At 44.4% G+C, this 13,025-nt stretch overlaps 1 protein-coding gene across 17 annotated transcripts in view; it reads right to left on the bottom strand.

The window, feature by feature from the left end:
- Positions 1–31: 31 nt before the first annotated feature.
- Positions 32–13,025, bottom strand: part of LOC114862007 (citron Rho-interacting kinase) — a 32,257-nt gene continuing 19,263 nt past the window's right edge. For 8 of the 17 annotated variants that reach the window (XM_041072220.2, XM_041072222.2, XM_041072221.2 and 5 more), the window contains 25 exons: positions 11,574–11,767; positions 10,874–11,009; positions 10,693–10,797; positions 10,255–10,395; positions 9,818–9,937; positions 9,043–9,268; positions 8,776–8,934; positions 8,570–8,593; positions 7,578–7,748; positions 7,246–7,426; positions 6,793–6,881; positions 6,600–6,704; positions 6,329–6,498; positions 5,962–6,006; positions 5,158–5,238; positions 4,862–4,997; positions 4,534–4,673; positions 4,347–4,439; positions 4,089–4,197; positions 3,607–3,735; positions 3,426–3,506; positions 3,254–3,332; positions 2,987–3,160; positions 2,394–2,682; positions 32–1,213 (listed from right to left, as the gene is read on the bottom strand). In XM_041072220.2, the coding sequence (XP_040928154.1) occupies positions 1,190–1,213; positions 2,394–2,682; positions 2,987–3,160; positions 3,254–3,332; positions 3,426–3,506; positions 3,607–3,735; positions 4,089–4,197; positions 4,347–4,439; positions 4,534–4,673; positions 4,862–4,997; positions 5,158–5,238; positions 5,962–6,006; positions 6,329–6,498; positions 6,600–6,704; positions 6,793–6,881; positions 7,246–7,426; positions 7,578–7,748; positions 8,570–8,593; positions 8,776–8,934; positions 9,043–9,268; positions 9,818–9,937; positions 10,255–10,395; positions 10,693–10,797; positions 10,874–11,009; positions 11,574–11,767 (3,201 nt within the window). In that variant the 3' untranslated portion in view covers positions 32–1,189. The remainder of the gene's footprint in view (positions 1,214–2,393; positions 2,683–2,986; positions 3,161–3,253; positions 3,333–3,425; positions 3,507–3,606; positions 3,736–4,088; positions 4,198–4,346; positions 4,440–4,533; positions 4,674–4,861; positions 4,998–5,157; positions 5,239–5,961; positions 6,007–6,328; positions 6,499–6,599; positions 6,705–6,792; positions 6,882–7,245; positions 7,427–7,577; positions 7,749–8,569; positions 8,594–8,775; positions 8,935–9,042; positions 9,269–9,817; positions 9,938–10,254; positions 10,396–10,692; positions 10,798–10,873; positions 11,010–11,573; positions 11,768–13,025) is intronic. The other 9 variants (XM_041072226.2, XM_041072227.2, XM_055511740.1 and 6 more) reach the window with 5 other exon arrangements.

Raw genomic sequence — 13,025 nt, 5'->3', positions numbered from 1 at the left:
TTTGCTCTCACTCACACAAGAAAACAGTCAGAACACTTCGATCATGTTTAATGCATGTACTGGTATACATCTCTAAAAATCAAGAAAATCTGAAGTAACTGTCTCAACATCAACGTCTACTTATTGAATGCAAATTTAAGTGAATACATGAAAGGAAAGAACAGCCAAGAGAGAAGATCGAAAAGCGACAAGTGCTGCTCTCGCGTTGCTCATGCTCACAGGTGTGACAAAGGGAGGTGTTACTGGCTCTAAAGAAACCTGTACTAAAATGAGACAACCCCTGACAATTACTAGACGTCAAATCACTGCACAGAAACAGGACATCTGTACCATAATCAGCAGCAGCAGCGGACTAAGCAAGCTGAGGCAGCGACAGGCAGTGACTGCACGCCTGACGCCGTATCATGGGCACAGCTGCATGTCTTTATTATATTAGGCTTGCTGAAGGAAAAAAACACAAGGAACACTTGGAGCAATACAGTGCTTAATAGTTGTTTAACAAAATATGGCCAGACAACAACTGTCAATAAAGCAATCATATGCAAATATATGCCAAGGGCTATTTAGTCAAGAGGACCACACTTTTGATCCAAGGAGAGGAGACTGGTCATGTAACAAGAAGAGGTTTTCAACTCCTGCTCAAATCCAATCTCGTGCAGGGTCACACCCTCCGCCTTTCTCTTTATAGTTGATGTAATCAAATGTTAGCTCCTAATAAATGTAGATAGAGTATTTCTTAACCAACGACATCATTGATCTCCCTGCCACATCTTTAGAAACTCATTTTTAAAAAAAATAGACATGGCTTTACCAGCCGACTATTCCCATTATCTATAAAAACTCAGACAGCAATATTTACAACTTTGTGTACTGTACTGTATATATTATAAAGTAGATTTTCTGTAGCCCAACATAGATTCCCTGTCACCACTACTATGGGACGTTACCCATGTGCGCATGTGCCAGAAAAAGAGAGGATTGTCACAGGAGATGTGGCTCATTGCAGCCTTGTGTGTTGCTGAACGAAGAACTGAGCACACTTTGTACAGGCAATGAGGCCGACAGTCGGCCCGATCCGTGTGTGTGTGTGTGTGTGTGTGTGTGTGTGTGTGTGCTTTGCATTCAGACTGGATTAAGGGGTTCCAAGGTTCCTCTTCAACCTCCATTCAGGAGCAGCGCAGATCTAGATTCACACAGACGACTGGTCCCACACCTGCAGGACAACAACAGGCATCAGGTGAGTATTTCAAATTGCGAGATAATTATCATAGACAATTTTATTAAAATACCACATAAAAAAGGTTGCGTGATATAGGACTGATGTGATATAACTAAGGTATATCAGTCAGTTCGTGATTGGGTTTATTCTCTGGTCATGAAGGCCAACACCACAGATAATCATGATCCTCTGGAGATCACTGCATACTGTAGACCTAGGGACACCTCAAAAATAAAGAATGACTAAAACATCAGCTATAAGATGCTGCTCCTCCTCTGAGCTCATTTAAGATGAAAAACATTCTTGAAGTCTGACTAAGTAAGATTTAAAGTTCTTTTTGAAAACCAAAAGCAGCTTCTAACTACATCTTAATTAAAAATACAACAAATATTAGACAGGATTTGAAACATTGCACAGGTTACATAGCGAGAGACCAGGTAACTTAGGTGAATGTCTGTGGACAGTTGGAGGCAGGAGAACCTGGAGGAATCCAACCCAGACCAGGAGCCTCCTCACAGACAGGCACTGGCTGCACTCTGAACAGGAGCGTGTCTCAACTCAAGCCTGACAAAACACCACTGTGCTGCACGTCAAAGACAGCTAAAGCAGACAAATAACTGGCATTATTATTGTTTGAACAATTTGCCACTATTTCTTGAAACATTTTAGGATTTTACCATTTCAAGACTAATTATTTAATACTATACATACATTACTAAGTAGTGAGAATGACTGACATTGCTGCTAATTAAGAGCAGAGGCATGAAGCAGGATGAATGACTTTTATGCAAAAAGAAATGGCTCTTTAAATGTGAAAATCCTTGCTTGTTTTTTGCATATATATTAACCTGTTTATTACTTAATATGTCATAACCATAATGAGGTTTGTTGTATAACCTTTGCACAGTATAATCCTCCTTTATATTTATTGCAGTTTGCATGGCTTTTCTCATTCATTCTGTTGCTGCTGAGAGGAAGTGCTTCTAAGCTGGGAGGTAGATGATGCGACTGACTGATGATGCGAGAGTGTGATTTTTTTTAAATCCGTCTTCTTTGTTCTGAGTTTACAAGTCGATTATTGAGACGATACTAGGGAACAAACACACGAGGCACTAAACAGGAGCGGTTACATGTTAAACAGCTTAACAGTGTGACCTTCAGGAGGCCTACGCACCTTGTTTACAGGAGCCAGCTGTGTGCGGACGGATCCAGCGTGGAGCCTGGTGCTGTCACCGAACCTCCCAGGGGACCTCTCCCTGCGACTGTCCAGCACCCTGCCTGGAGACTTCTCTCTGTCCAGCGGTCGGGCAGGAGACTTGTCTCGCCTGAACTCGGTGCGGCCCTCCCGGTACCGGTGCGGCGTGCTGGGCTCCCGGTGGAGACCGTCGTGGCTGCCCGGCCCCGAGGACAAGCGCTTGGTGATGTGCTCTGTGTAGGTGGGCGGGCCTCGCTTGCTGGGACTGCTGTAGACGACACAGGACAGAACATGGGTCTCACTCTGGTGTCTGGCAGAGTTAACAGGAAAAAAAAGCTAGTTTTGGAGCATTTTTGATGTTTTTACAGCAGATGGCGCTTCATACCTGTGATATTAGAATGGGGACAATAAATGTGATTTGAGGTGATTTGTTTTAGTGCAACTTTTGGAGGTGTTGTGCTTTTATTCCCATAAACAGGGAAATTAAATGCAGCTTTTCAGAACATTTTTTGGTTTTGCGTTTTTGTCCCTAAAAATGAAATCAACCGATCAGAGATGCCAGTGGGGCTGACCCTCGGCTCGAGTTGGTCCTCTGCAGCTCCCCAGACTCTCTGATCAGGCTTCCCTTACAGCAGATGACCCGCAGCTTGTTTTGGTAGGATGAGGCCAGGTAAATGGCCCCAGAGGAAATGGCTGGGCCCAGGTAGCGAGGGTTGGGAATGTCCAGGTGGGCCAGCACTGCAGGACTAGGAGCGAGGACAGCAACGGGGTTAATACAGTAAGAAGCCAAATCGTAGTGTTTAAAAGGGTTCTTTATAGCACAACTTAGACGTCCTCACCCCAGAGCAGCGTGTCCCTGAACCTCAATGACGTCCAAAGAGTTGTAGTAGGTGACAAAGAGGTATGGCTCTCTGTAGGCTGCACCAGACAAGAATGGGGGATTTTACATACAGAAATATGTGATGCTGTATCACTTAAAGCTGTATGAATGAAGCATAATAGTTTATTCACCAAAGGACAGAGGCAGACGGCTCCACTTAATTTCCTCTGAGCGGCTTCGTCGTCCATATGTGTCCACAAACACGCCAAACTCTGTCATGTAACACAGTAGAATGCGTTCACATGAACACGGAGGTGGAGTCAGAGAGGAAAAAGCAAATGTGCTTTTGTCTCCTGGAAACAGTAAGCCCACCATGAAAACACAGCAGGTACTCCTCCTTCTGCATGCTGCTGGCCACCTGCATGATGGCGATGGGGAAACTGTGGGACGAGGCTGCAAACACTGCCGAAGCCAGTGACACGTCGTTCTTGTCCAAGAACTCTGTGGTTGATACAACAGAAACAACATTTATTGTGATCCAGCACACACAGCCGGGCCTCATGGGACAGGCCCCCAAAGCCTGCTGGGTAAAATAATGCTTCACTCTTGACGGGACAATGTTTCCAGGCGGTGCCAAATATTATTAAATATCATATTGATATGATTCTCAGCACCGACCTGGGGCCAGTAAAGACGAAAGGTATTTTCTCCAATACACATTAGCAAAGTAAGGAGCCCTTGTGCAGGCATAACATGTAGTGATCAAACCAAAGTCAACTGAAGAAAAACACCAGAACTACTGCTGTGTTTCTCTGTGTGTTGTGCTTTAGGTGAAAGCCAACACACGTCCTTACCCTCAAGCACAAACTGCTTCATTTCAATCTCATAGAATTTGTTGGTTCCAATGATGATGCTGTAGCTGGTCAGATGAATGCAGCTGCAGGGCTCCAAAGTTTCAATTTCCTGTTAGTTTTAGGATAGACAGGAGTTTATTCATAATGTAACAGGCACATTTAGTTTTTTACTTTACTATTTACTTTTGTTATAGGTTTCCCTAATATTCTCATGTAATATTTATTACAACCTTATATTGAACTAACAGTGAGACCCACCTTGCGAATGCAGTATTTGTTGAGATTGTCGTTGTAGCGCAGAATAGTTATCTTGTTAGGCATTGCAGCACATATACAAGGACTGTTGTCTATCTGTAAGCAAAATGCACACGCCGTTTTCGAAGGTCAATTCATGGTGCAAACATCTGCTGTTTCTTCAAGCTTCGTGCAGGAGAGGAGGACCTACTCTTCCAGCAGCGAACAGATGACAGCCCTTCACTGTCTCAAAGATGTGTGGGGCCAGATCAGACTGGTTGGGTAAGTGGGACTGGGCCAAAGACTGTTTCACTCTCTTAATCTCCACCAGACACAAGGCCCTGTCTTCCCCTGTAGAGCAAACACAAGGGACAAGGACGTGACTGTATACTGAACCGATGACAGTGGTTCTTCACCATTACTTATTGTACAGTACTGTACTATGACAGAACTCTCCTTACCTAAATTGAACTACAGTAAAAGCCCAGACTACAAATTTTGACCCAAATGCCACACAATCTACTGAAGCGGACTCTCACCAACAATCATCAGCAGTTTCTCCTGCTCCTTGATGATATGGATCTGAAAGACTGATCCCAAACCAGGAATGTGAGTCAGGGAGTTCTTGATAACGTTCAGGGCATATAGCCCTTCTTCTGAGCCCACCAGAACGATCTGTCGCACAGCAAGGAAACAGTCATGAGCACGAGCAGCGGCTGTGCTCTGTGCACAACCTTGAACTGGCATCATTTTTTAAGTGTTGAAGGTGATTTGTAAATGACCAAGTCACTGAACGGATAAGATTAATAACGACTGATTAACTATGTTGCTCTACCTGATCAGTGAGCGGGAGGGTGCAGTTAATATCCAGCCTATCGTCTCCTTCCAGCTTTAGTAGAGAGTTGCCTAGCAGCTTCTGTAGGAGTAGAGAAAGGTGAGCGGTCAGCGTTATCAACACCCTAATGAAATCGCAGGGCGGGGATGGAAGGTAGCAAAGGAGGCAGAACAGGGGGTGCCAGGCGGCTGCAGGTTAACAGGTTGCCTAGGAACTAACACAATCCTAAATGGTAAAGCTTTTGAAGTCCTCAATGACTATATAGTGACAAAATAAAAGCAGTATCATCATGGAGATAATTTATGACTGTCTTGAAAAGACAGTAATAATGAAAATCACTGCCTGGGAAAGGGCTCAAGTCATATCGAGTAAAAGCTGAGACAATATTACTTTCATGCCAGTTTTATTCTAGGATGTGTCATGTGACTTGAGTTCCAATCTCCAAAGGAGTGCACAACAGGGAAGCAGGGAAAACGCAGACATGTACTGTGTACAGGTTAGTGAGGTAGAAACAGGACAGGACAGTAAACTGGATCAGGCCAAAGATGATCAGACATCTTGGTGAGGATTATTTGGTACTGAGGCGATTGAACATTCAAACTATTACATTATTATATCAACACAGATTTTGCAGGGCATAACAGAGTCAGAGTGAGGAGTGGTCGCAGTCGGTGAGGTGAGAGCAGGGGGAGGTGATAGCCAACAAAATGACAGACACATGCACTAATGCGCGCCTCATGAACAATGTGTGTGTGTTTCAGGAGGTCTTGTGCTACACTATACTATAACTTGGCAACTCTTTACCTGGACCAGAGGAGACAGAACCATTTGTCTTTTGGACACAGCAGCCTATGTGTACAATGAAACCCAATGGAATGGACAGAACAGAGCAAATCAACAAAACATGCCCACGTATGGGACACACACGATCATGATGGCATGATGACAAAGCAACACACATGGAAACGGGAATGAGACAGACAAAGAGAGAGGAGAGAGAGAAGGGGACAATTAATGACACATGTAAGTGACACTGGCGGCCGTCCATTAAAGTTTGAACCTAATCTTGTCCTGAAATAATAGTGCTTGACAGTCCCTGCACAGTTCAAGATCACAGACACTACGAGACACAAGGACAGAAGCAGCCCTCGTCTGCTCAAGAGACACTCACTGCGTCGGCCTCTGCCTTCTCCCGTGATGCCCGTCCACCAGCCACCACTGACTCAATGACGGCCACCCAGCGCTGCTTGTCTGGGAAACTGGGAGCCATGAAGTAAACGGACTGTCCCGGCCAGCAGGGGGTGTGACAACGAGACTCCAGCTTCAGGACATATGGAACATCTGTCAAGAAAAAGGGAAAAAAAAGACTTTACTTCTCTTTTGTTATTAGAATAATAATAATTAAAGCTAGAAAATCCAAACATACTACTCTTGGTGCCTACCTGACTTGGCAGTGTTTGGCAACTCCGAAGCTCCAACTGCTCCATGAACCACCACCTCTCCGTCTGAGAGACACAGGTCAAACTCCTCCAGCGGCTTTACTGATTCTAAGTGGAACACACACAGAACAGGCATTTCTCTGGTTATGTGGCACTTCTAATATCATGTATTATTCCAAATGGCAGAATTAAGAACCTTCTCTAGGCTCTAGCTCATAGATAGAGATTTTTGTGCCATCCAGAACCATATATTTCCTCTCCCAGCCTTGTCCACGCTTCCCATTCCTGCAAACACACAAGACGACTGCATTAACACAGGAACCTCACAACGAAAATTACCAAATACACTGAATCTCTGAGAATGTTTATGCTGTTTAAGTACAAATAAGAGGATTCTGCCAAAAACAAAACAATGAAGTAATAATGGAGTGTAAATGGCAGCTTTATCCTCCAAAACAGCTTGGCTGCTCTTTAAATCATTTGGGTCACTTCTTGTATATTTATTACAGCTCGACCTACAGAATAAACATCCTTGGGATAGAACGTCAACTGATGTTTTGCTTCGTTGTCGCTCATTTGTGTTCCGCACTAACAAACTTCATTGACACACATGAGTGCAAGCAGACAAGACGCTTGTACAGTAGCTAACCTGGGCTGCTTCATCCAGCCTTCTAGGTGCATGTGTCCGCCTGCTTCTTTGAGCTGCTGGCCGGGGGAGCTGCCTTTGTCACGACACAGGCCCTCAGACAGATGCAGTGAGCAGTCACTGGACATGCCACACGTGGCTGGAAGGCAGGGGGAGCATTTCGGGTGGCACAAAGCGTGGCATTCTAAGGGAGGAAGGACACTGTCAAACAGGGAGCGATGCCACACAAGGTGTTGGCTGCCCTCCACACCGAAGGAAGGGGAGTCCTAGTAAAGGACATTACCATGTCAAGTATATTACGGAGCTCAGTGCTCGTGAACAAACACATAACTCACCGAGACAGGTAGCCGCTTGGCGTCCGAAATGCACAGTGTCCAGGCACACAGTGCACTTGGCAGCTCTCATGTTGAGACCCACTGTGAAGCGGTGGGGGGTGTTGTGGTGCACCACCCTCTCTCGCTCCCTCTCTCTGTCTCTCTGACTGTCCTTCAAACGGCGGCTATACTCTGAACATAGTCAGGGAACACAGTGAGGGCAGGCAGCTCTGACTGGGTCAGGTAAGTCTGTTGGACATGCCATAGCAGTCATGATACCACTCCAACAAAATAAATTACCAAAGAGAACAGCAGGATGTTTTGCAAAATGCATAAGCAAGTCAACTCTGAAGACAAAGATGCTCAAAAAAGAACACTGATTTAATCAACCCCTTTGCTTGTGCCCACTCACTGCTGCACCTTAAAGGAATTATCCAGTTGTTAGAAAGTTTCTGCTGCATCTCTGTTCTTTGTGGTTGTGGCGTACAGGTTTTAACCTACACATAAATATTACTTGCAGGCACTTCTTCTTTCCATAATCAGTTTTCTGAGTATGTTGATATTAGCAGCATTTCTCTTTTTCTGTTCATTTGACAATTTGTTTGTTTCTTTGTAATTATTTCTGTGATACAAGCGACAACTGAATAGAACCTTTAGTTTTCTCCAGAGTGTGGGTTCAAACAGTGTTTTGTGCATTGCACTTTATTGTTGTTAGTGTATGATGTGAAGATCAGGTGGTGTTGCTGTAGATAGTTAAAGAGCAGGGCAGAGTTCTGCAAATCAGATGAAGGATAAGCTTCAGCAACCAATATATAATGCTTCAGATTTCTAAAGCTGTGCACTGAAAAGGAGGAAATATACCAGCCTCAGCCTCACCTGATCATCCTGGTGGGATCTGACCTTTTATAAAAGTGCAGAGCTTTTAAAATCTGGCCTTTAAAGGATGTGAATGAGACAAAGGGAAAGAGAAACTAGAGACCAAACTGCAGAGATCACAAGTTTGGACAACTTACTTTCAAATGTGACCCTCCTTCTCTCTGAAAGGTGTGTGAAAGAGAAAGGATAGTAAGAGCATGAAGATCCTTCATAAGTGAGACTGGATTCATGTGTGTGTGAATGCATTCTGTATGGGTACCATTAGGGCCGGCGTGGGTTCACGTACCAATATGTGTTTCTATTAGAGAGACAAAGCTTTGGTAACCATTATGGCCTCACCCACCCTCAGGTGTTGCTGTCTCCTTCCTGCGTCCAGAGTTAGAGGGTGCCAGGTTGGTCGGGCCCTGCTGGTGCTCAGGAGACTTCACCATGGCAGACATTATTATCTGCTGCCGGGCTGTGGACGGGTTTGCAGAGCTGCTGTGGTCTTTATACTGGAGCGCTAGGTTTGGAATAAGTGGTTAATTGAACTCTCTCATCTCAAGAAGCAGTTCAAATGGATGTCAAACAAACATGGTTTAACTGTGTTAATAGGAAGGAGCAGACCTACCTTCCTCTCTCAGAGATCGCAGCTCTCCTCTCATTTTCTGAAGAGCATCTTCCAGCTCAGAGCAGCGAGCACGCTCCTTGTCCAGAGCTGCCTTCATGTCGCTGTACTGCAGAGGCACCGGCTGGATTGGAGGCACAGGGGACACCTGGCCCTGACTCTGCCCCTGAGACTGGGCCTGAGCAGCCATGGCGGCCAAGAGATCCTCCCGACGGCGGCCAAATAAACCCTGAGACACAGACAAGTGCACGAAAAAGAGAGAAATCGAGCGTATAACAACCGTCACTTCCTGTCTGCTCCTGGTCTTTGTGGGCAGGCTGGAGCCTACCCCAGCCTACCAGTGGCGAGAGGCGGGGTTCACCCTGGACATGCTGCCAGTCCATCACAGAGCCACATATATACACAGACAACCACTCACTTTTGTACTCACACCTACTGTAGGGACAACTTAGATTCTCCAATCAACCTAATTGGACTGTGGGAGGAAGCCGAAGTACTGTACCAGGAGAAAACCCATGCAGACACAGGAAGAACATGCAAACTCCACACCACTGTGCTGCCCTACAATGAAATTAGTATTGGCTGCTCCATGTCATTCCTTACATGCTTTTAATTTACAGGTGACAGTGTCTGGTCAGGAAATGAATATTAATCTCCATCCAAAGACCAAAACCATGTCCAACGTTTTCGTTTGTAGATGTTTCCCAAACATCTACGTGTAGGATGACTGGTGTTTTATGAATAATTATAATGAAACATTAAACATGTCATGTCTGACCTTTTTCTTCTTTGAGCCACCGTGGGCTTGGGCCTGGAGGAAGTCTATAAGCTTGGTCTGCTGAGTGATAGTCCCCTCCATTTTCACCTTCTCATGGGAGTACACAGCCTGCAGGTGGAGCTAAGTGAACATCACTACTGCCATGAATTTCTGTTCAAGTACTTCACTTCACACAGAGAGGGTGACAGAAAGACACAGAGAAGCAGGGGGTATGCTCTGGGGTAAGACAACTTGTGGGGGGCAAGGATGTCTGCATGCCATTTATAAAATAAAGGGACAGAACAAGAGGGGAGAACAAGACTGCATATCCACCAGTAGCACATGTGTCTGCACAGAGAACGCAATTCATACATCATCTTCTCTTAATGTGTGGTGTTTTCTGCTCGTTTACATTAGCAGGGACAGAACATGTTTATGTGTACTGTATGTAGCAGCACCTGGATGTTCTCCAGCTGGTATTCCAGGTCGGTCCTCTCAGTTTTCAGCAGGTCAGTTTGGTCCAAAGCGTCCTGCAGCCCCTGGGTCAAACGGAAGATGTGAGCCTTCTGAGCATCCATCTGCTGCTGGAGTTTCTCTTGCTGTGGAGGTAAAACAGCTGTTATGTATCTATCTGAGCCATGTGACACTGTCATTTGTGCTTCTTACAACGGATTGCTTCCAATGCTAACGCAAGCTACAGTACCTGGCAGAATATTCTGACACACTACTATGACTTTATGTATAAACAAAAAAAGTTTAGTGGAGTTTCCTTTGTATAACTTTGCAGCAAAGGCACAAGTCACAAAAATAAAAGAAAACAGACAGAAAATATCTGAGTGGTAAAAAACTAATAGTAAAGTGCAATATATACTGTACATTCAACATTCTGATTGTACCTCATCCAGCAGTCTCTGCTTGAGGTCCCTCTCACTCTCCAGCTTTTGCTGCAGACTGCGGGCGTTCATCTCCAGCATGGCATGCTTCTTCTCCAGATCATTTAACTGAGAACAAAAAGACCGTGTTGCGACAGCTGCTAACTGAAAAACAAACCTTATTCAACAGTCCTGAAATGCTTACAGTGTCTGCAAGGCTCTCAGCTTTGAGTTTCTGGTCTTTGAGGGCCTGCTGCAGGGCCAGGATCTCAGCTTTGTGCTCCTTGACTGCTTGTTCCACAGCCTGGCGAGACTCAGTGCTGCGCTGCTCTGCACGCAGCCTACAACATTCAGCATATCATTGTTTATTCCCTTGTTTAAATTGACTAGCCTGCTTTAGTAGATTTTCTAACGGCTACAAAGGAATTATTTTAATCGAGTGAAGTGAACTGTGTTTGATGTGTGCATTTTCACACAACACAGTAAGAAGCTGCACTGGCGTAGAACAGAAACTGTGCCCAGTTTTCATCACCCTGCCCTGCCAACACCAACTCACAAAGTAATTTCATATATTTCCCAAAATACCTTTTGACAAACCCTAGAGAATATGCCCAAACCCGTTGCATTTATTGTGTGTAGGTGGAGGCAGCCCGGTCCAACACTGATGCAAGAAAAAACATTTAAAGCTAAAATATTTTTTTCAGTCCAAAAAGACCTCCTATGGTAACATGCCTTGTGCACATTACATAATTGAATATTCAAGCAATCACAGCTACAAAAATATTTCCTTCAATGTATACAGTTACAAAAAAGCTGATCACTTGCAAGACAAACTGTACACAATGTAAAAATAAGTAAATAAAACTGAATACATGTGGCACATATGCTGTGTAAGTGGCTGTCACCTGGTTTGTTTCTCTGTATCCAGCAGTCTCTGGATCTCCCTTGTTCTCCGCTCAGCCTGGTTCTTCTCCTCCTCCAGTGTTGCTCTCCAGGTGTCCCATTGTCTCTCCTTCTCCATCAGCTCGTCATTCAGTGTCTCAAGCTCCAGTACCTGCTCCTCCAGCATGGTGCATGTGGTCTTTAGTGTCTCAAGGTTCTGAGACAAAACAACAGTTAGATGAGAAATACATTCGTTTTATAGACAAATCTCAGACAGAACACAGTTAGAAAAGAGTGGTTTAGTTCAACTATAAAAACTGTACTTGAGTTTGTTGGTTTTTCACATTTCTAAAGAAGAAAACTGCATATTGAACCTTTACATTAAAATATATGTATGACATTTCTCAATAATACCAATAAAGCAGAAAATGATCAGCACACTCAGGATACTACCGTTTATTATACCATATAAATTGTATGAACTTAATTGCATATACAGTAAAACAAAAGTGATCAGCACAAGTTACACAATGCATGACAACCACTTAGTTCTCCTCCCACCAGAAGCTGTTAGTAAAGGGTCATTATGCAGAAAGGAGAGGGAGCAAACAGGCTATGTTGACAGCAACTTGTTTGTTTACATGTAAGACATGGATTTCAGTCAGCTACAGCACAATTAAAACTGCACCATGACTAAAATAAATTACCATATCAGACACAGAGGTTCATGAGATGTACTGTATCTGATGATGAGGAATTTTCATATTTATCTAAAATAGGTATATAGATATATAGATTTGGAAGACTATCAAATTTCAAAAAGGTTACTTTTAACCAGAATCAGCATCAAGTATTTACATTATTGTTGGGACACGGAATGTTTTCACAGGGCCTACACAATGTGCTGTGTTTCATGTCTTATAACACACTGCTTTAGACAAAGCACTGCGAGACAAATATAGCCTGAGCTGGTGCTGCAGCAACACCATGGTCCTCTGAAGTCCAACGCTTCCACAGCTGACACGACCTGGGAGTGATGGGGATGACACATCCCTCCCACACACCACCCCATCCCTCGTCTATGACTTCCATTGCTGGTTACACAACCATCAGGACCAAGTGCGCTGCTGGACACCCACACACATCTCCTCCCACTGGGGCAGTACACACATCGCACAGCCTCCTAGCTGGCTCTCTCTCTCTCTCTCTCTCTCCCTGCGTCAAAAATACAGCACATAACAACACTGAACTATTCCCAGGGTTCCTGCTGCCTGATTTACACTTAACACTGTCAGAGCCACAAGATATGTCTAGGTTATCTGTCACAGTTGTTGTGGGGGTATCACATACAGTGAGTGAGTAAAAACCTGGTGTGTGAGCAAGAAGCAGGCAGAAAAAAGAAACCCAAGCTACAGAAATGAATATACAGCGCCAGCCTAGAAACCTATTTAATATAACTAATGACAGCTGATATT

Source organism: Betta splendens, chromosome 9 (genome assembly GCF_900634795.4).
Source record: "Betta splendens chromosome 9, fBetSpl5.4, whole genome shotgun sequence".
Taxonomy (NCBI): Eukaryota; Metazoa; Chordata; class Actinopteri; order Anabantiformes; family Osphronemidae; genus Betta; species Betta splendens.
Note: the sequence above shows the minus strand (reverse complement) of the source record. Positions and strands in the feature narration are given on the sequence as shown.